The sequence below is a fragment of the Cherax quadricarinatus genome, chromosome 55, assembly GCF_038502225.1.
Source record: "Cherax quadricarinatus isolate ZL_2023a chromosome 55, ASM3850222v1, whole genome shotgun sequence".
Taxonomy (NCBI): Eukaryota; Metazoa; Arthropoda; class Malacostraca; order Decapoda; family Parastacidae; genus Cherax; species Cherax quadricarinatus.
The window spans coordinates 7692357-7715913 of record NC_091346.1 but is presented as its reverse complement, the minus strand read 5'-3'; the positions used below and the strand labels follow the sequence as shown (position 1 = coordinate 7715913).

General features: G+C 43.1%; 1 protein-coding gene across 1 annotated transcript in view; it reads right to left on the bottom strand.

Moving 5' to 3' along the window:
- Window positions 1-1651: 1651 nt before the first annotated feature.
- LOC128698982 (uncharacterized) overlaps window positions 1652-23557 on the bottom strand; it is a 152451-nt gene continuing 130545 nt past the window's right edge. Inside the window, exon 4 of the mRNA XM_053791484.2 lies at window positions 1652-4543. Within this exon, the coding sequence (XP_053647459.2) occupies window positions 4529-4543 (15 nt within the window). The 3' untranslated portion in view covers window positions 1652-4528. The remainder of the gene's footprint in view (window positions 4544-23557) is intronic.

Sequence of the window (23557 nt, the reverse complement as noted above, 5' to 3'; positions counted from 1 at the left end):
AACATGAAATGTGTCATTAACTTCCAAGATATTCTAGGAAGCACACACATAGCTGATTACTTGGGAAAATTTTTTTTAGGAAATCGCACTTTTTTTCAGCCTTTGCATGGAATAAGAGTGATCTATAGTAAATGAAACTGGATTAAATTTCACTACTAGGAGAATATAGGACATAGTTGGCTTCAACATTAGTTAGTTATATATTCATAAGAGACTATTAAACCTACTGGAGTCATACAGTGCCTAGAGTATGTGGGATAAGTTTGATAAGGTGAAGGTACAGTAAATTTGCATTTTAATGGATTTCAGAAATATGAGAACAATATCCTCTGGGTCATTTGATTTTGTTAGGTAAAAAGGACACAGGTGTAACTAATGTGACATATTATTGTGGCAACATTTTACTCTCCAGGAGCTTTGTCAAGCCATTGCGTGTCCATTTACCTATATTTTGTTCATAATTATACCATTACATGTACTATAAACTGATTTTGAAGTACTGTAATGAAGTCTATTGGTTACAGAATTGCCTATTGTTTACCATTATTGGCCACCCGCTTACCTTATTTATTCATTAAATTGAGGGCTTACAGTAGCTTTAGTTCCTTGGAACTAAAGTCCTTCGCCAGCACCAAGTAATCCCCACTGAGGGGTTCCTTGATGAAACATTGTGTCAGCTGGTCTGAGTCAGATATCCAAATTTTTGGAGTTCATTCCATATTGTTGTAAATGTTTTGAGTGTGTGGGTTGGGGAGGGAAGAGTCAAGGGTGTAGAGATCCTATTGTGTCCATAAGTTCTTGATAAATGTAGCTGACAGCCAACAAATTCACTGTTGGATCAGAAGCCCAGAGCCATGAATTAGTCAATATTTTCTGTACACTGTAACCACTAATGGACTTTCTAACACTAATGAGGAATAACACATTAAATTTACCAGTTATAACAACAGTTTAATTAAAAAAATTATGTACAAATTTTTCACTTATATTTTGTTACAGGGTCTTAATTTAAGCATATTTTAACAGAAGCATTTCACAATACAGACATCTCTTCAGCACTGTCACTTGCAGGGATGTGATTTTTCTGCTTTAGGCTAGAAAATACCCCCCCCCCTTTTTTTCTTTTTAAGGACACCCAGATTGTCCCATATGAATCATGCAAATAAAATGAGGGAAGGGTATCATATTTATGGGGAACTGAAGCTATAGGGGCCATCAGAGGCTGGGGAATGAGATTATTATTATTATAATAAAAAAGCGCTAAGCCACAAGGGCTATACAGCTGGGGAATGAGAAATGAGAGGCAATCAGGTCTGGTCCAAGTGGAGGGTAGCCCCAACTAGCTGGATCATAACTTTTACTCTTGAAGGAGAATGGAAGGGGGAGGGGGGGGGGGAGATTTAGAACTTGGAGCACATTTTCTTCATAATTCATACCTGGGTATCCAACAGCACTGGAATTCCTGCAAAAACCGGAACAGTTGCATCCCTGACTTTACTGATAAAACAATGGAAAGGAGAAAATAAAGGCACCCCTAATTATAAAATATTTAACAGAGTAATTACCTTTCTCAAAGAAGACAAAGGCAGTTAAGTAGCTCCTTTTAATAAATCTGAAAGTCGCAATTTCATTTTTCATTAAAAACTTGTAGTGTGATTTTTCTTTATTAATACAGTATATTTGTGATTTGCCATTACAACAGCATTCATAGCAACTGTTATAATTAACTTCATAGGCTTTAATGTAGTCATGAAAATCAACCAGTACTGCAGGAACTGTACCTGGGACCACGGCATTGTGTATAAGCTACCTTTTGGAGTTCCAGCATGTTCAATCTAAAGATTTTGTGACTTGGCAACAGGTGGGAGGCAGAACTTAAAAGTGGGAAAAACTATGAAGTGTGAAAAGCTTGCAAAAACTGTAGCTGGAGTAAGCATATTATTCAGTCATCATTTAGTGGTAACATTCACAATTTTTAGATTGATTGGAGCCTCTGGTACCATAACTCTGATGGATTTGTAGAGAGCACTGTGTTTTTAATGGTGACAGAGACTGACTCGTTTCTAGTGAGATTTAGCACATAACACAAAATTGGCTGGCAATAAGGTTCCTAAAGCAGGTACGGAATTGATTTGGAATATGGTAGAAAGGAAAAAGAAAAAAAAAAGGTGGGACAAAGTAAATGAGGTAAACAGGATGGTCACATAAGGCAAGCAGCAGTCAGTATATAAACTCAGAGGTAGGAATAAGATAGATGGAAATTTGAGGAGCTTGTTGTGGGCTTTCAAATTATTGCATATGTACAGTAATTTGAAATAGTCATTACCACTCTAAAACTAAAGAAGTGATGAATAACAAAAAAGGCACAATACCGTGACTGGAACGATACACAAATAACCCGCACATAAAAGAGAGAAGCTTTACGACGACGTCGTCGTAAAATTTCTCTCTTTTATGTGCGGGTTATTTGTGTAAAGAAGTGATGATGATAAACACTGATTATCTGTATGTATATTCATTTGGAACAGTAAACCTATAAGGGTCATACTGTGCCTAGGGAATGAGAGGGAATAGGTTCAATCCAAGGAAAGGTAAGGCAGCTCAAGTTCCATGGATTACGTGCATCAGAAAGTAAAAAACGAAAATAAGCTATAGAAAAGGCAGTGGAAGCATATTCTTTACAGAGTTTCAAGAGTAGGTATGATGGAGTCTTAAGAGGCAAGGAGCCAGTAAATGCTAGCTAGCTAAGAGCCAGTCTCAATTCTTACAGATACAATGTTACAATTACATAAATTCCAGGTTACTGTAGTTGCATGGCTGGTAACATGCAGGAGATATAACCAAGTAATTCCATGTTTGATCCCTATAGTACTTCTTGTTTTTCAAATTAACTTTCATTCCACTGATGTTTTTGTTTGCAAAATTGAGCTGTTTTTTTTGTCACATTCAAATAAAAATTAGTATTGCACTTGTCTTGCAAATTTAAGCTGTACATTCATCCACTTTGCATCTATAAACATTTGACAATGTTTAATTCTTTAATATAATCAGACATTTCCTCCCAGCTTCTACCCCTTGACCGCACGCACGTACACACACACACACACTGTACATGCTTTTAATAATGAGCACTGCATCTTTATTTCGTTTTTGCTTGTAATGCCTCCATCAATATAAGTTTTCTTAGTATTATACCTTTGATATAATCATATAACAAGGTCCAATTTGAAAAGAACCAATTGCATTTTCATCCTCTTAAAATGTGCTTACAAATTGGATCTTCTTTAAATGAGTCAATTTCAGACTCTTGATGTAAGGCCCACATTTTACTTTCGCTTTCTTATGTTGGAAACTTGAGAATCAGTTACAAGACCCATATATCAAACCTAGGTAATTAAGAACTGTAAAGTAAAACATAAATCTTGGTGCATTAGCTTTTTGCATATTATAGAAATGGTGTTAATTAAATTTTGACCAACAAATTTAAAATATTGTCAATAACCTAAATTTTATTTATTGCACAACTTCCTCCGAGTTGACTTTCCATGCATAATCCTGTGACTGATAAAACAGTATTCAGTAATTGTACTTATTTTACAACAACTGCATGAAATAACTGTAATCTGTATGTCTTAATGTCGTTTCATATTGTACCATCATACATACTCTACTACCTTTTGCATTTTATCAGCAAATAAAAAAAATCACATTGAAGACCTTTTCAGATGTAGTGTCATGACCTACAAAAGAGGAACCATAAGTAGAAAATAATCAAGCCAATTCTGTACTCTTATCAGTTTCAATGATTATTACAATGGACTGAAATTGATTGCTTAATACCTGTCTTGTGCTAAACAACCTGATTACCGGACGGAAAAATGATGGATGACAAAAGTGTCCTAAGGAAGCTGACAGTCCAGCTTTGGAACATGAAATAAAACCAAGTGGAATGCAAATAAACAATATGATACTACAAGTAAAATATGGCTAACAGTATATACAGTTGCTACAAACAATCCACATAGCACATTTGAATATAAACTGATTCCAAGCAGGATATTTGTAATTATTTCCACTTTAATTCTTTTTCTAAACATCTAGTATTTTGTGCATTTTAATTCCTAAGAATGAGGGAGGGAAAAGGTCCTAAATCTAAACTTCTATTACACCACTGAAAATTTGTTTGACAACAGGGATATGCAATAAGTAGAAATGGACACGCATGATTGTACTGTATACATAATACACATTTCATATAATTGATAAGCTGATACCTTAGACTCTCTCAAGATAGCAGTACTGTTTGCGCTCGGAAGTTATATAAACACCTTTATTGAAAGGTTTTGCTCATTATGTACTCAGTTTCTCTACTCATTCTTTCTTATTCACCTTAGTTCTACAGGTTCAGTGCTACTCTCTTATTTTGTATTTTATTTTTTCTAGTTTTCATGCAATTCACATAGCTGTGGCACAGGAATAATACCATCTTGCAGCAAGATATGTAGAGATGATTTTCTTGGAAGAACACTTACTGCAGTAGCTCCTGCAAGGAAAAACAATGACAGTTTTGAATATGATAATAATATTCTGATTGAATTATAGTGTCTTCATTTAAGTATGTGCATGCACACATTTGCCTATATGTGGTTGCAGGGGTTGAATTACAGCTCCTGGCCTTGTGTGTGCATGCACACTCACCTGTATGTGGTTGCAGGGGTTGAATCACAGATCTTGGTCCTGTATGTGAGTTTCTCTCCCTCTCTCTGCATCTCTCTTATCCCTCCTTTCCCTCTCTTCTCTTCTCCCCCCTCTCTCTCTCTTTTCTCTTCTTCCCCCTTTCTATTTTTTTTAAACATGGTTTGACAAGGTTAGGTTAAGGATCCCAAGCTTTATTGACAAGTTAAGGATTCCTAACTTTATTGACAAGCTTAGAGCTGTTACCTACATCAGCTCATTTGAAAGCATTTTCATTGTTATGAAACAAACAAGTAGGGAACAGGATGAAGTTGGAGCCATCTGTGGGCTAGCATTTTCACTTGATCAACTGACTTTATCTCGCTGATATAATGCTGTACGAACACGTTCCAGACTAGAGTCATCCTGGGGATAAATGATCTCATTAAGTGATGTTCTAGAGAAGGGTACAGCCAGAGTGAAGTTGCTGCTCTCTGCCTGTCTTGTGGTATAAAAGCTTGCTTCTCGGAGTGGAGCTTAGTATGATACTTTGATGTTTGCCTTGTACATAACAGTAAGGCCCCCCACATCCCTCCTGTGTTGAAGGCTCTGCTGATATGACAGATCTATCTAGGATGGGTCGAGGTGAGAAATGAGGTGTCTTGCTCTGTTCTCTACTCTGTCAAGCAGTCGCAGATGAGATGATGGGGGAGGTCAACCAAGAAAGTGGAGCATACTTGAGGTGTGAGCATACTTGTGCCTCATACAGAATCTTCCAATCCCTACTGTCGAGCAAATGTGAGACAAGTCGAAGTGCTGTAAGCTTCCTGGCTACCTTGTTTGCAAGATTTACAATGTGGTTATTCATGGTCAGTTTGGAGTTAAATTTCACCCCAAGTATATCAACATCTTTCCCAAGTAAAAACACTCTCCCATTCATTCTTACTACTGCCCTGGCATTACCATCATGGTGCTTAGAGACCATCATTTGTGTTTTTTCAGGTGAAAATGTTACCTGCCATCGGTTTCCCTAGGCTGATATAGCTCTTAGCTGTTGATTGATGTAGCTTAGAGCAGCTGGCATTTATTCTTTTGGATAAGTAAATGTCAGAATATAGTCATCTGCATATGCATGGGATTCTGGGATGAGATGAAGGTCATTGAAGTAGATATTCTATAACAATGGCCCAAGCACAATTCCCTGTGGAACACTTGCCCCAATAGGAAGTCTTGCTGATTCTGTTCCACTGAGAACTACATTTAGAGATCTACCATGAAAGTAAACACTGAGGGGAGAGTGTAGAGCCTGCAATTCCAAGTGCTTGCAGTTTTGCCAAGAGGCCCTGGTGCCACACTCGGTCGAAAGCACCAGCAATGTCCAGTGCTACCACACAGCTGACGTTAGATTCATCCAGTGATTGGTGCCATTTAGTGGGGAGGTTTAACAACAGATCAGCAGCAGAGTAACCTTTCCTGAAGCCATGTTGACGGTCACAAAGTAGTGAGCGGTAGTCAAAAAGCTGGAGTCTCGGTGATTGACAGGAATGACACTGATCTGCAGTTGCTGATTTCTGCTCTGCTTTTCTTTTTGTGAACAGGGACTACATTTGCCTCTTTCCATAGAGAAGGCCATTTACACTGTACTAGGCAGTGCTGAAAGATGCGAGTTAGAGGTGCTGCTAGCTGGTCTGCACATCTACTCGACAATCTTGGGCTCAACTTGTTTGGGCCCACAGCCTTTTCTTGGTTAAGCGATTTAAGAAGAAGCTGCACTTCCTCCTGCCTTATTGTTACCACTGACAGTTTTGACACTGTTCTTGCAGCTAGCCAAGGAGGGTCCCTTGTTAGATCAGGAACCTGCATTTTGGTAGCAAAGTGTTCGGCAAAGAGGTCCACTTTCTCTTGACTACTAGTAGAGGTGGTCCTATCCTGTCGATTTAGAGGTGGAATAAGTTCATCGGGCAGATAACCTTGTCTGTCCTTGACCAGGGACCACCAGGTTTTGGGGCCCACTCCACCTGATGCTAGCTTTCTTTTTGTGTCTACCTCTCAAAAGTGGGCCATCTCTAAAGAGATGGCCTACTTTTGAACTTCACCCATATGCTTTACAGGGTTGCCTGTGCAAGTTCCTGTTATAGGTAGTAAGATGTCTTATACCTTCACCAAGCCTTGTACTTAGCAGTAGCAGCCTCTCTACAATGAAAGCCGAACCAAGGCTGATCTGTAGGCTTTGCCACATACTACCGGTGAGGGATGTGTTCTTGCTGTAGATTAAGGATGTGTCCAGTGAAGGCATTCACTTGGCTGTCACCATCCCCTTGGAGAAGAGCATTCCAATCGGTGGTGGCGAGCTCAGAGCAAAGTGCTGGCCAATTACCTCTTTCCCATAGCCAGGTTGTGCGTGTGGACTCCTCACCTTGCTCTGTTGGGATCTTAAGTGTCGTAAAAACAGCCTTGTGGTCAGATGATCCAACATAGCCGAGGGGTTGACAAGTGACTATACTTTCTGCCAGATCACTCACTACTGTGTCAAGGGAGGAGCCAGAGATGTGAGTAGGGAAATTAACAAAGTTTCTCATATTAAACACTGCAAGACGGTCATCAAAGTCCCTCTGTATAAGATGTTGGTTGAGGTCAACAACAATTATGATATGTTGGCAGTTGTGTTGGAGCAGAAGGGAGTTCACATTTTCCATTAGGAAGTTGATGGGTTCTGCATGTTGTCACTGAGGCCTGTACATTGCAAATACTAATACAGAGGTACTAGTGTTTATGCAGAGCTTGAAGAACATCATTTCAAGATGAGTAGGGATAGCAACATCAATGTGCTGGGCATGAACACTTTTAGAGAAGCACACAGCAACACCTTGCCCTTGCCTGTCTCTTCTCATCCATGATGTTTACCTGGAGTTTACCTGGAGAGAGTTCCGGGGGTCAACGCCCCCGCGGCCCGGTCTGTGACCAGGCCTCCTGGTGGATCAGAGCCTGATCAACCAGGCTGTTGCTGCTGGCTGCACGCAAACCAACATACGAGCCACAGCCCGGCTGATCCGGAACTGACTTTAGGTGCTTGTCCAGTGCCAGCTTGAAGACTGCCAGGGGTCTGTTGGTAATCCCCCTTATGTGTGCTGGGAGGCAGTTGAACAGTCTCGGGCCCCTGACACTTATTGTATGGTCTCTTAACGTGCTAGTGACACCCCTGCTTTTCATTGGGGGGATGGTGCTCGTCTGCCAAGTCGTTTGCTTTCGTAGTGAGTGATTTTCGTGTGCAAGTTCGGTACTAGTCATTCTAGGATTTTCCAGGTGTATATAATCATGTATCTCTCCCTCCTGCGTTCCAGGGAATACAGGTTTAGGAACCTCAAGCGCTCCCAGTAATTGAGGTGTTTTATCTCCGTTATGCGCGCCGTGAAAGTTCTCTGTACATTTTCTAGGTCGGCAATTTCACCTGCCTTGAAAGGTGCTGTTAGTGTGCAGCAATATTCCAGCCTAGATAGAACAAGTGACCTGAAGAGTGTCATCATGGGCTTGGCCTCCCTAGTTTTGAAGGTTCTCATTATCCATCCTGTCATTTTTCTAGCAGATGCGATTGATACAATGTTATGGTCCTTGAAGGTGAGATCCTCCGACATGATCACTCCCAGGTCTTTGATGTTGGTGTTTCGCTCTATTTTGTGGCCAGAATTTGTTTTGTACTCTGATGAAGATTTAATTTCCTCATGTTTACCATATCTGAGTAATTGAAATTTCTCATCGTTGAACTTCATATTGTTTTCTGCAGCCCACTGAAAGAATTGGTTGATGTCCGCCTGGAGCGTTGCAGTGTCTGCAATGGAAGACACTGTCATGCAGATTCGGGTGTCATCTGCAAAGGAAGACACGGTGCTGTGGCTGACATCCTTGTCTATGTCGGATATGAGGATGAGGAACAAGATGGGAGCGAGTACTGTGCCTTGTGGAACAGAGCTTTTCACCGTAGCTGCCTCGGAGTTTACTCTGTTGACGACTACTCTCTGTGTTCTGTTAGTGAGGAAATTATAGATCCATCGACCGACTTTTCCTGTTATTCCTTTAGCACGCATTTTGTGCGCTATTACGCCATGGTCACACTTGTCGAAGGCTTTTGCAAAGTCTGTATATATTACATCTGCATTCTTTTTGTCTTCTAGTGCATTTAGGACCTTGTCGTAGTGATCCAATAGTTGAGACAGACAGGAGCGACCTGTTCTAAACCCATGTTGCCCTGGGTTGTGTAACTGATGGGTTTCTAGATGGGTGGTGATCTTGCTTCTTAGGACCCTTTCAAAGATTTTTATGATATGGGATGTTAGTGCTATTGGTCTGTAGTTCTTTGCTGTTGCTTTACTGCCCCCTTTGTGGAGTGGGGCTATGTCTGTTGTTTTTAGTAACTGTGGGACGACCCCCGTGTCCATGCTCCCTCTCCATAGGATGGAAAAGGCTCGTGATAGGGGCTTCTTGCAGTTCTTGATGAACACAGAGTTCCATGAGTCTAGCCCTGGGGCAGAGTGTATGGGCATGTCATTTATCGCCTGTTCGAAGTCATTTGGCGTCAGGATAACATCGGATAGGCTTGTGTTAATCAAATTTTGTGGCTCTCTCATAAAAAATTCATTTTGATCTTCGACTCTCAGTCTGGTTAGCGGCTTGCTAAAAACTGAGTCATATTGGGACTTGAGTAGCTCACTCATTTCCTTGCTGTCATCTGTGTAGGACCCATCTTGTTTAAGTAGGGGCCCCATACTGGACGTTGTTCTCGATTTTGATTTGGAATAGGAGAAGAAATACTTTGGGTTTCTTTCGATTTCATTTATGGCTTTTAGTTCTTCCCGCGATTCCTGACTCCTAAAGGATTCTTTTAGCTTAAGTTCGATGCTTGCTATTTCTCTGACCAGTGTCTCCCTACGCATTTCAGATATATTGACCTCTTTTAGCCGCTCTGTTATTCTTTTCCGTCGCCTGTAAAGGGAGCGCCTGTCTCTTTCTATTTTACATCTACTCCTCCTTTTTCTTAGAGGAATAAGCCTTGTGCATACATCGAGTGCCACCGAGTTAATCTGTTCTAGGCATAAGTTGGGGTCTGTGTTGCTTAGTATATCTTCCCAGCTTATATCGGTTAGGACTTGGTTTACTTGGTCCCACTTTATGTTTTTGTTATTGAAGTTGAATTTGGTGAATGCTCCCTCGTGACTAGTCTCATTATGTCGGTCTGGGGCTCCTCGCATACATGTCTGAACCTCAATTATGTTGTGATCTGAGTATATTGTTTTTGATATGGTGACATTTCTTATCAGATCATCATTGTTAGTGAAGATGAGGTCTAGTGTATTCTCCAGTCTAGTAGGCTCTATTATTTGCTGGTTTAAATTGAATTTTGTGCAGAGATTTAAAAGCTCCTGTGAGTGTGAGTTTTCATCCGAGCTGCCTCCTGGTGTTATTACTGCAACAATATTATTTGCTCTATTCCTCCATTTTAGGTGCCTTAAGTTGAAATCCCCCAGGAGCAAGATGTTGGGTGCAGGAGCTGGAAGATTTTCCAGACAGTGGTCAATTTTTAACAGCTGTTCCTGGAATTGCTGGGATGTTGCATCCGGAGGCTTGTAGACTATCACAATGACTAGGTTTTGGTTCTCGACCTTTACTGCTAAAACTTCCACTACATCATTTGAGGCATTAAGCAGTTCTGTGCAAACAAGTGACTCTGCAATGTACAGGCCAACCCCTCCCCCTTTTGCCTGTTCACTCTGTCACATCTGTATAGGTTGTAACCTGGGATCCATATTTCGTTGTCCAAGTGATCCTTTATGTGGGTCTCAGTGAAAGCCGCGAACATTGCCTTTGCCTCTGCAAGCAGTCCACGGATGAAAGGTATTTTGTTGTTTGTTGCTGGCTTTAGACCTTGTATATTTGCAAAGAAGAATGTTATCGGACTGGTGGTATTGTTGGTACTGAGGGGGGGATTTTTTTTCCGGCATTAGTATCTGTATCTGTTGGTTTGGAGTGGAGGCCATCGACTGTGGTTCCACTCCAGGAATGACTGGATTTGGTGTACGATTTCTGCCATTTCCTGCCAGTTTTTTTTTCCTTCCTGGCACTAAAAAACCTCTCCCTCTTGAGTGGCTGTGGCTACCCAGGTTTTTCCATGGCCTGGATGTTTTGTATCTTTTTGTCCCCTTTAGATGGTATGCTTGGCAATTTAAGTTATAGCACAGTCTTTCCTGTACTGAAGAGGTACACAGTTCAGGGTGAAAAAGTTTACAGGAAGGGAGTTTGCATTTTCCTGCTGTCATATGGGCATGGCATTCTCTAGGGTGGTCATAGTTGCACGTCCCATCTGTTTTTCCAGATTTCCCATGCCAGCAGATACCAAGTGCATAGTATGGGCACAGGCTTGGTTTTCGTTTGCCTTGGGTTTCTGTGACTGTATTCCCTGTTGGTGCATGTTTCCCTGTCTTACTTCTATCCTCCCTAGCACCAACAATGGAGCTCCCACCAGTTGTTTTTGGTAATATATCCTCACTATTGCTAGTGGAGTCCTCTTGTTTGCTATTTCCTGCGGTATTTCTAGTTTGCAATATTGGTTTTATCTTATCTTTGACTACACTTGTTTCCCTACTATGGCTCCTGTCCCCTATGAGGTCATTTATATGTATTCCTTCCTGCGTATAATTCCCGACTACCTGGACAAAATCTCCAGCTTCACCATTACTGTCTCCCAGGACAGCATCTCCAGCTTCCCCATTACTGTCTCCCAGGACAGCACCTCCAGCTTCACCATTACTGTCTCCCAGGACAGCACCTCCAGCTTCACGAGGGAGCATTCACCAAATTCAACTTCAATAACAAAAACATAAAGTGGGACCAAGTAAACCAAGTCCTAACCGATATAAGCTGGGAAGATATACTAAGCAACACAGACTCCAACTTATGCCTAGAACAGATTAACTCGGTGGCACTCGATGTATGCACAAGGCTTATTCCTCTAGGAAAAAGGAGGAGTAGATGTAAAATAGAAAGAGACAGGCGCTCCCTTCACAGGCGACGGAAAAGAATAACAAGAGCGGCTAAAAGAGGTCAATATATCTGAAATGCGTAGGGAGACACTGGTCAGAGAAATAGCAAGCATCGAACTTAAGCTAAAAGAATCCTTTAGGAGTCAGGAATCACGGGAAGAACTAAAAGCCATAAATGAAATCGAAAGAAACCCAAAGTATTTCTTCTCCTATGCCAAATCAAAATCGAGAACAACGTCCAGTATTGGGCCCCTACTTAAACAAGATGGGTCCTACACAGATGGCAGCAAGGAAATGAGTGAGCTACTCAAGTCCCAATATGACTCAGTTTTTAGCAAGCCGCTAACCAGACTGAGAGTCGAAGATCAAAATTAATTTTTTATGAGAGAGCCACAAAATTTGATTAACACAAGCCTATCCGATGTTATCCTGACGCCAAATTACTTCGAACAGGCGATAAATGACATGCCCATGCACTCTGCCCCAGGGCCAGACTCATGGAACTCTGTGTTCATCAAGAACTGCAAGAAGCCCCTATCACGAGCCTTTTCCATCCTATGGAGAGGGAGCATGGACACGGGGGTCGTCCCACAGTTACTAAAAACAACAGACATAGCCCCACTCCACAAAGGGGGCAGTAAAGCAACAGCAAAGAACTACAGAGCAATAGCACTAACATCCCATATCATAAAAATCTTTGAAAGGGTCCTAAGAAGCAAGATCACCACCCATCTAGAAACCCATCAGTTACACAACCCAGGGCAACATGGGTTTAGAACAGGTCGCTCCTGTCTGTCTCAACTATTGGATCACTACGACAAGGTCCTAAATGCACTAGAAGACAAAAAGAATGCAGATGTAATATATACAGACTTTGCAAAAGCCTTCGACAAGTGTGACCATGGCGCAATAGCGCACAAAATGCGTGCTAAAGGAATAACAGGAAAAGTCGGTCGATGGATCTATAATTTCCTCACTAACAGAACACAGAGAGTAGTCGTCAACAGAGTAAACTCCGAGGCAGCTACGGTGAAAAGCTCTGTTCCACAAGGCACAGTACTCGCTCCCATCTTGTTCCTCATCCTCATATCCGACATAGACAAGGATGTCAGCCACAGCACCGTGTCTTCCTTTGCAGATGACACCCGAATCTGCATGACAGTGTCTTCCATTGCAGACACTGCAAAGCTCCAGGCGGACATCAACCAAATCTTTCAGTGGGCTGCAGAAAACAATATGAAGTTCAACGATGAGAAATTTCAATTACTCAGATATGGTAAACATGAGGAAATTAAATCTTCATCAGAGTACAAAACAAATTCTGGCCACAAAATAGAGCGAAACACCAACGTCAAAGACCTGGGAGTGATCATGTCGGAGGATCTCACCTTCAAGGACCATAACATTGTATCAATCGCATCTGCTAGAAAAATGACAGGATGGATAATGAGAACCTTCAAAACTAGGGAGGCCAAGCCCATGATGACACTCTTCAGGTCACTTGTTCTATCTAGGCTGGAATATTGCTGCACACTAACAGCACCTTTCAAGGCAGGTGAAATTGCCGACCTAGAAAATGTACAGAGAACTTTCACGGCGCGCATAACGGAGATAAAACACCTCAATTATTGGGAGCGCTTGAGGTTCCTAAACCTGTATTCCCTGGAACGCAGGAGGGAGAGATACATGATTATATACACCTGGAAAACCCTAGAGGGACTAGTACCGAACTTGCACACGAAAATCACTCACTACGAAAGCAAACGACTTGGCAGACGATGCACCATCCCCCCAATGAAAAGCAGGGGTGTCACTAGCACGTTAAGAGACCATACAATAAGTGTCAGGGGCCCGAGACTGTTCAACTGCCTCCCAGCACACATAAGGGGGATTACCAACAGACCCCTGGCAGTCTTCAAGCTGGCACTGGACAAGCACCTAAAGTCAGTTCCTGATCAGCCGGGCTGTGGCTCATACGTTGGTTTGCGTGCAACCAGCAGCAACAGCCTGGTTGATCAGGCTCTGATCCACCAGGAGGCCTGGTCACAGACCGGGCCGCGGGGGCGTTGACCCCCGGAACTCTCTCCAGTTAAACTCCAGGTCACCATTACTGTCTCCCAGGACAGCACTATCAGCCCTACATTTACTGACTACCAGGACTGGGACTGTGTTGGTGGAAGGTGAGACGACTGTAAATGTCATCTTCCTCCTCCACGTCCTCTATCACACCCCTGTACAGTTCTGACAGATGTGTCCTTGCTGTTCGTACTTTGGTGCAGCTAGCTAGCTCGCTCTCGCTCGCGCGCGCGCTCTCTCTCTCTCTCGCACTCTCTCTCGCGCTCTCTCTCGCACTCTTTCTCGCGCTCTCTCTCGCGCTCTCTCTCTCTCGTGCTCTCTCTCTCTCTCTCTCTCTCTCTCCCCCTTTTTTTTTACAGAGTTTGACAAAGTTAGGTTAAGGATCCCTAGCTTTACTGACAAGCTATTTACAAGTTAAGTATTCCTAATTTTATTGACAAGCTAAGAGCTGTTACCTACATCAGCTCATTTGAAAGCATTTTTATTGTTATGAAACATACAAGTGGGGAACAGGATGAAGTTGGAGCCATCTGTGGGCCAGCATTTTCATTTGATCAACTATCTCGTTGACATCACAATGCTGTACGAATGTGTTCCTGACTCGAGTCATCCTGGGGATAAATGATTTCAGATGAAGTGATGTTCTGGAGAAGTGTACAGCCAGAGTGAAGTTGCTGCTTTCTGCCCTTGTGGTACAGAAGCTTACTTCATGCTGTCCTCGAAGTGGATCCAAGTGTGGTAGTTTGACAATATTGGCCTTGTACATAACAGTAAGGTCACCCACATCCCTCCTGTGTTGAAGGTTCTGCTGGAATAACAGATGTATCCAGGATGGGTCCAGGCGAGAGATGAGACGTCTTGCTCTGTTCTCTACTCTGTCAAGCAGTCGCAGATGAGAGGGGGGGGGGCAGGCAAACCAACAAAGTGGAGTATGCTCAAGGTGTGAGCATACTTGTGCCTCATACAGAATCTTGCAACCCCTACTGTCAAGCAGATGCGAGATACGGCGAAGTGCTGTAAGCTTCCTGGCTGCCGTGTTTGCAAGATTTACAACGTGGTTCTTCATGGTCAGTTTGGAGTCAAATTTCACCCCAAAGATATCAACTTCTCCGCCAAGTACCAACACCCTCCCATTCATACTACTGCACTGGCATTACCATCATGGTGCCTAGAGGCCATCATTTGTGTTTTCTCAGGTGCAAATGTTACTTGCCACCTGTTTCCCCAAGCTGACATAGCTCTTAGCCGGTGCTTGATGTAGCTTAGAGCACCTGGCAGTTCTTCTCTTGGATAAGTGAATGTCAGAGTACAGTCGTCTGCATATGCATGGGATTCTGGGATGAGATGAAGGTGATCACTGAAGTAGACATTCCATAACAATGGTCCCAGCACACTTGTGAAACGCCCCAATAGGATGTCTTGTTGATTCTGTTCCATTGAGAACTACCCTTAGAGATCTACCATGAAGATAATCACCGAGGAGACATAGTGTAGAGCCTGCAATTTCCAGTGTTTGCAGTTTTGCCAAGAGGCCCTGGTACCACACTCAGTCGAAAGCACCAGCACTGTCTAGTGCTACCACACAGCTGACTTTGGATTCATCTAGTGACCGGTGCCATTTAGTAGAGAGGTTTAACAACAGATCAGCATACTGACGGTCACAAATTATAATAAAAAAAGCACTAAACCACAAGGGGCAGTCACAAAGTAGTGAGTGGTAGTCAAAAAACTGTCATTTGTCTTGAGATTATTGTATCAAGGATCTTGCCAGTGATTGACAGGAGTGACACTGGTCTGTAGTTGCTGATTTCTGCTCTGCTTTTCTTTTTGTGAACAGGGACTACATTTGCCTATCTCTACAGAGAAGGTCATTTATCCTGTACTAGGCAGTGCTGAAAAGATGCAAGTTAGAGGTGCTGCTAGCTGGTCTGCACATCTTCTCAGCAATCTTGGGCTCAACTTATCTGGATCCACAGCTTTTTCTTGGTTAAGAGATTTAAGAAGGAAATGCAGCTCCTCCTGCCTTATTGTCACCTCTGACAGTTTTGACACAGTTCTTGCAGCTAGCCAAGGAGGGTCTCTTGCTGGATCAGGAACTTGCATCTCTTGCTACTCCCTCTCTCTTGCTTCTCTCTCCTCTCTCCTCTCTTTGCTTGTGCAGGCACTGACTGTCATCTCATTACAGTTTCTCTCCAGCATGCAGTCGACTGTGTTTCCAATTGGGCCACCACACAAGGGTTTAAATTTTCCAGTACCAAAACTCACCAAATTACTTTCACTAGATGCTCTGTCATCTCCGATCATCCTTTGTACCTCTATGGCTCCCATATCCCTGAACGTGATACAATCAGGTTTCTAGGCCTTCTCTTTGACCGTAGGTTACCCTGGAAACCTCACATTACCTCTCTGAAGGTAACTTGTCACAGCCAGCTGAACCTTCTTAAAACCCTTGCTCATCTTTCATGGGGAGCTGATCGTCGAACTCTACTTCGCCTACATTCAGCCCTCATTTTATCGAAACTCGATTATGGTGACCAGATCTATTCAGCAGCCTCTCCTGCTACTCTAGCCTTAACCCCATCCATCACCAAGGATTACGTTTATGCCTTGGTGCTTTTCGCTCTTCCCCTGTTGAGAGCCTCTATGCAGAAGCAAATATTCCATCCTTGTCTGATCGCAGTGATGCCCATTGCCTTCGCTACTATGTACGCTCTCACAATCTCCACAATCCTTCCATTTATAGAATGGTCACTGATATTAGTAGACATTATTTGCTCGCCGCCCCTGTTTACTCCGCCCCTTCTCTCTTCGCCTACATTCGTTCGTCTTCCCTTCAGTTACATTATTATTATAATCAAAAAAGAAGCGCTAAGCCACAAGGACTATACAGCCCCTTCAGTTACAACCTTTATATGTTCATGTAGCATCTCGCTTTTCCCTACCCCCCTGGGAAATTCCAGCTGTTCAGACCTGTTCTTTCTCACTCCCTTTCTCGAAAGCCCAACTGCCTATGGTGGCTTCCCGCTCTCTTTTTCTTGACCACTTCCACTCTCATTCTCATGCCATCGCAGTGTACACAGATGGCTCTAAGTCTTCTGACGGCATCAGATTTGCAGCAGTGTTTCCGGACAGCGTCGTGCGAGGGCATTTACTATCTTCGGCTAGCATTTTTACTGCTGAATTGTATGCCATTCTTGCAGCACTTATTTGTATCGCATCTATGCCTGTGTCATCATTTGTGGTTGTCTCAGATTCCCTTAGTGCTCTACAGGCTATACGGAAATTTGATACACCTCACCCCTTAGTTCTCCGCATCCAACTTTGGCTACTACCGTATCTCTACCAAGCATAAAGATATTGTTTTTTGTTGGGTCCCTGGTCATGTTGACGTACAGGGCAATGAACAGGCAGACACTGCTGAGCGGTCAGCAGTACATGACCTACCAATGTCATATAGAGGTGTTCCATTTCTGGACTATTTTGCTGTAATAGCTACCCACCTTCACACCCGTTGGCAACAACGTTGGTCAACTCTACTCAGTAACAAACTTCATTCTATTAAACCGAGCATAGGTTACTGGCCGTCTTCTTGTCATCAGTGCCGAGGTTGGGAGACTACTCTCTCCCGCCTTCGCATTGGCCACACTCGTCTTACTCATGGGTATCTCATGGAGAGGCACCCTGTTCCTCTCGCTGAGAAGTGTCAAGTTCAAGTATCAATTAGCCACATTCTGTTAGACTGCCCTCTCTATCAACGAGCATGCAGAATTTACCTCCAACGTCATCTCTGCTCTACTACTCTCTCTTTACCTTCCCTTCTTGCTGATGGACCCTCCTCTAATCCTGACTCTCTCATTGACTTCTTGACAATGACTGATTTACTCCACAAACTCTGATACCTTTCGCACTTCCCTCAGCCCTTTCTACCTCAATCTCTTGCTACCCTCTACCCTTTCACTATCCACTGCCCCGCTGTTCTCCGTAACCTATTACTCATCCATCTCCCTTTTGCCACCTGATACCCTTGCTTCCTTCCTGCCCTGCAGTGCTGTATAGCCCTTGTGGTTTAGCGCTTCATTATAATAATCCTCTCTCTCTCGCTTCTCCCTATCATTTGCTTCTCACTTTCTCTTTCGCTTCTCCCTATTGAACTGTTGTACAATAGGTCGGCTGTTTCCCATGCAAAATTAATATGTGCCAAGGGTTTTGCTACGTTGAAAGTATCCTGGTTCTATTTAGTATGTTCCCTTTAATAAATTTTGGAAGAAGAATATGCCACCATTAACAATTCAGTACTACAATTTCAGTTATAATGTCCATCCAGCGCCTGTACAACCCTTGAGGGTTTAGTGCTTTGTTTTGATTATAATTTGTCCAAAACTACAGATGTCTCAGAAATTCTCATATATTTTCCTTATTTTTTCCAATAGGTAACACTGTAGATCTACCCATGAAGTCATTAAAGAAAAGTGTTTCTACACAGCAGTAATCTCATCAAAAACCATTCATGATCTTACCAGATTTGAATTCACAAAACCAAACAGCAGAAGTGTTGGTGTATACACCAACACTTCTGCTGTGATGAACAGTACTGTACATAGGAGAAACCATCATGGAGCTGAGATACCAGAATTAAACACCAGTTTACCTGGAGAGAGTCCGGGGGTCAATGCCCCCACGGCCCGGTCTGTGACCAGGCCTCCTGGTGGATCAGAGCCTGATCAACCAGGCTGTTACTGCTGGCTGCACGCAATCCAACGTATGAGCCACAACCCGGCTGGTCAGGTACCGACTTTAGGTGTTTGTCCAGTGCCTGCTTGAAGACAGCCAGGGGTCTATTGGTAATCCCCCTTATGTATGCTGGGAGGCAGTTGAATAGTCTCGGGCCCCTGACACTTATTGTATTGTCTCTTAACGTGCTAGTGACACCCCTGCTTTTCATTGGGGGGATGTTGCATTGTCTGCCGAGTCTTTTTGCTTTTGTTGTGAGTGATTTTCGTGTGCAAGTTCGGTACTAGTCCCTCTAGGATTTTCCAGGTGTATATAATCATGTATCTCTCCCACCTGCGTTCCAGGGAGTACAGGTTCAGGAAATTCAAGCGCTCCCAGTAATTGAGGTGTTTTATCTCTGTTATGCACGCCGTGAAGGTTCTCTCTACATTTTCTAGGTCAGCAATTTCACCTGCCTTGAAAGGTACTGTTAGTGTGCAGCAATATTCCAGCCTAGATAGAACAAGCGACCTGAAGAGTGTTATCATGGACTTGGCATCCCTAGTTTTGTATACCAGTATACATTTAAGGCTGATAACAATGCATGCGTCATTCATCCTTCTCCCCCTCACAACTCTCACTACCCACTCTCTTGGCCACTCTGTCCCTTTCCCCTCTCCTATCCCCCATCCTATCACTCTTGCCCCTCTCTCTCTCCCCCTTCTATCTTCCCTCTCCCCAGTCTTTCTCCCCCCTCTCTCTCCCCCTAACCTCTCCCACACTCCCTTTCTCCTCCCTCCCTATACCCTATTGCAACCCCTAAAACTCTTAGATGCTGCCCCCCTCCCACCACACATCCTCCTTCCCCCTGCCCTGCCTCCCTCCCCTTTCCCCTCCCTACAACACCCATCCTCATACAAACACCCACTCTAAAAATAAATAAGCTTTGTTCTATGGTACAATGGGGCAACCAAGAACAAGGCCAAGAGCCAAGGGTCTGATGGACGAATCTGGGAAGGAGGATTGGGAGGCAGAGCTCAAAAAAAGAGAGGAAGGCTGGGAAAGGAAGTTAGAAGAGCTTGGAAGGAAGATGGAGAGGTTAGCTGCAACATGGGAGCAACATGCCATAGTAGCAGAAGCTGAGATGCAACACTTAGAAGAGGAACTGAGAAATCTGAAACAGCCTAAAAAAAAAATAATACAGACATAACAATAGGAACTTCTAGATCAGACACAGACAAGGGGACTGGAGGGAGCAAGGAAGCTACACTGTATTGAAAGGTCCTGTCAGACCCACATGGGGCCAAGACAAAGTCAGGGAGCACATTAGGACCAAATGAGAGGTCGGAAGACATTGAAGGAGCTAGGATGTATGCAGGGACTCTATAAGACACTTGCAGGGGCCAGGAACAGCTGAGCAGGAAAGACAGACCAATGAGCATAGGGGCCTCAGCTAGGGAAGGGATTGAAGGAAGGAATGCACCAAGGGAAGGAACTAAAACACCTCAGAGGATGTAATGGGAGAGACAGTGGGAGGAAGAAAGGGAGAGATCAGTTTTTGTCTATGGGCTCCAGGAAGCCAAAGGGAAAACCTATGATGAAAGAAAACAGGAGGAGAAAAAAGCGATTGAAGGTATCATTAAGGTGATAGGCGAGGGCGACATGACCCAGGTGACAAATTTTCAGAGAATTGGGTGGTTCGCAAGAAGGAAACGGTCTCTCAAAGTAATTTTCAAGGCAGAATCAACTCAAACCATGATCCTGAGAGAGAAACTGGAGTTACAGTGTACCTCAATTGAGACAGAACACAACAGGAAATGATGATACTGAAAGAGAATGCAAAAACGAAAGGAAATGACACAGAAAAGCAGAATAACCCAGGCACAGGTGGAAGGGCAAACACACCCCCAGAGACACCTGCAGAAGGACTCCAACCACCACAACCCCAAGGCAACTGAACAATCTAAACCAACAATCACACACTGATCCCTCTGCCCCCACCCCCCACACCATGAACCACACCCCTACAGCAACCCCCCTATTTGAACTCTGCCCCCACCCTCACCACAACCCCCCCATAGGCCCCTGCCAGGGCTCCTGCACTCCCAACCCTAATATTCTCCCAGGACCACAGTTTTAGAACAGAAGTTGAAGGTTTGGTACATGAATGCGGATGGATTAACGAATAAATATGAGGAGTGGCACAAAAGAATCAATGAGAAGTCCCCAGACATCATGGCAGTTACAGAAACGAAACTCACTGAGATAATTACAGATGCAATCTTCCCACCAGGATATCAGATCCTGAGGAAAGATAGAAGGAGCAGAGGGGGAGGAGGGGTTGCACTGCTCGTTAAAACCGATGGAAATATGAGGAAATGGGAGGCATGGATGAGATTGGAGAAAGGGAATACATAGTAGGTACACTTCAGTCTGGGAAGCACAAAGTAATCATTGCAGTGATGTATAATCCACCACAGAACTGCAGGAAGCCAAGAGAGGAAAATGAAGAGAGCAATGGTGGACACACTGGCTGAGATGGCAAGAAGAGCTCACTCGAGCAGAGCAAAGTTACTGGTTATGGGCAATTTCAACCACAGGGAGATCGATTGGAAAAACCTGGAGCCACACTGGGGTCCCAAAACATGGATAGCCAAGATGATGGATGTGGTACTGGAAAACCCTATGCACCAACATGTTAAGGACACTACCAGAGAGAGAGGGGAGAATGAACCAGCAAGACTGGACCTTGTGTTCACCCTGAGCAGTTCAGACATTGAGGACATCACATATGAGAGTCCCCTAGGAGCTAGTGACCACATGGTTCTGTGCTTTGAATATATAGAGTTACAAGTGGAGAGAGTAACAGGAGTTGAATGGGAAAAGCCAGACTATAAAAGAGGGGACTACACAGGTTTGAGGAACTTCCTGTAGGAGGTTCAGTGGGACAGAGAAATGGTAGGAAAGTCAGTAAACAAAATGATGGAATACCTAACAACAAAATGCAAGGAGGCAGAGGAAAGATTGGTTCCCAAGGGCAACAGAAATAATGGGAATACCAGAACGAACCCCTGGTTTACCCGACGGTGTAAGCAGGCAAAAACTAAGTGCACTAGAGAATGGAAAAAGTACAGAAGGCAAAGAACACAGAAAAATAAGGAAATTATTCGAAGAGCCAGGAACCAGTATGCACAGGTAAGGAGGGAGGCCCAGCGACAGTGTGAAAATAACATAGTATCGAAAGTCAAGTCTGACATGAAACTGCTATATAGCCACATCAGGAGGAAGACAAAGACCAGGTGATCAGGCTAAGGACAGAAGGTGGGGAACTCGCAAGAAACGATCATGAGGTATGTGTGGAGCTCAACAGGAGATTTAAGGAAGTATTTACAGTAGAGACAGGAAGGGCTCTGGGAACATCAACAGGGAATATACCAACAAGTGTTGGATGACTTCACGGGACTGAAAAATTACCTGGGTGGGCTAAATTGGGATATCCTGACTATGGGTCAGGTAGGTGATCTTGGTTGCCAATATGACGTCAGAGCATAGTTCTAGCTGCCCAGACAACTTTTCTTCCGAGTAGGGAAATTAGTTCTAACAAAAATGATCCCAAATGAATGAACAATAGATTAAAACATCTCATTGGTCAAAAGAGAGGCATATATAGGCGTATCAAAAGAAGGGATGGGCAGTTAAGAAATCAATATATTCAATTAAAGAGAGAAATAAAGAAAGGAATAAGAAAAGCAAAAAGGGATTATGAGGCTAAGGTTGCAAGGGATTTAAAGACTAACCCAAAAGGGTTCTTTCAGGTATACAGAAGTAAGATTAGGGACAAGATTGGCCCACTTAAGAGTAACTCTGGTCAGATCACTGATAGTGATAAGGATATGTGTGAAATTCTCAGTACCTACTTCCTCTCAGTTTTCACCCAGGAAAATACTAGCAATATTCCTGAAATGGATTATGTAGAACAGGAATAAACTATGTACGATTGCGGTAACTAGTGACATGGTCCTCAGACAAATAGAGAAACTAAAACCTAACAAATCCCCAGGCCCTGATGAACTGTTTGCAAGGGAGTTAAAGGAATGTAAAGAGGAACTTAGCATACCTTTGGCTAATCTTTTTAACATATCACTACAAACTGGCATAGTGCCTGATAAGTGGAAAATGGCAAATGTAATACCTATTTACAAGGCAGGTGACAGGTCCTTGGCTTCGAACTATAGACCAATAAGCCTTACCTCCATAGTGGGAAAATTTATGGAATCAATAAATGCTGAAGCAATTCGTAGCCATCTTCACAGGCACAGACTGATTAATGAATCTCAACACGGTTTTAAAAAGGGGCGTTCCTGTCTTACAAATTTACTAACTTTTTTCACTAAGGTATTTGAGGAGGTAGATCATAGTAATGAATATGATATTGTGTATATGGACTTCAGTAAGGCTTTCGATAGAGTTCCACACCAGAGGCTACTGAGAAAACTTAAGGCACACGGAATAGGAAAAAATTTTTCCTGGGTAGAGGCATGGCTGAAAAATAGGCAACAGAGAGTTTGCATAAATGGGGAGAAATCAGAATGGGGGCACGTCACAAGCGATGCTCCTCAGGGGTCAGTGTTGGGCATGTTGTTGTTCACAATTTACATAAACGACATAGATGAGGGAATAAATAGCGGCATAAGCAAATTTGCTGATGATACCAAAATAGGCCGTCCAATTCATTCTACTGAGGATACTAGAGCACTTCAGGATGATTTGAATAGACTGATGCAATGGTTGGAGAAGTGGCAGATGCAGTTTAATATTGACAAATGCAAAGTTCTAAATGTTGGACAGTTAAATTTCCATGCCACATATAAACTAAATAATGTAGATCTTAATACTACTGATTGCGAAAAGGATTTAGGAGTTCTGGTTAGCAGTAATCTAAAACCAAGACAACAGTGAATTAGTGTTTGCAATAAAGCTAACAGAATTCTTGGCTTCATATCTAGAAGTATAAATAATAGAAGTCCTCAGGTTGTTCTTCAACTCTATATATCCTTGGTTAGGCC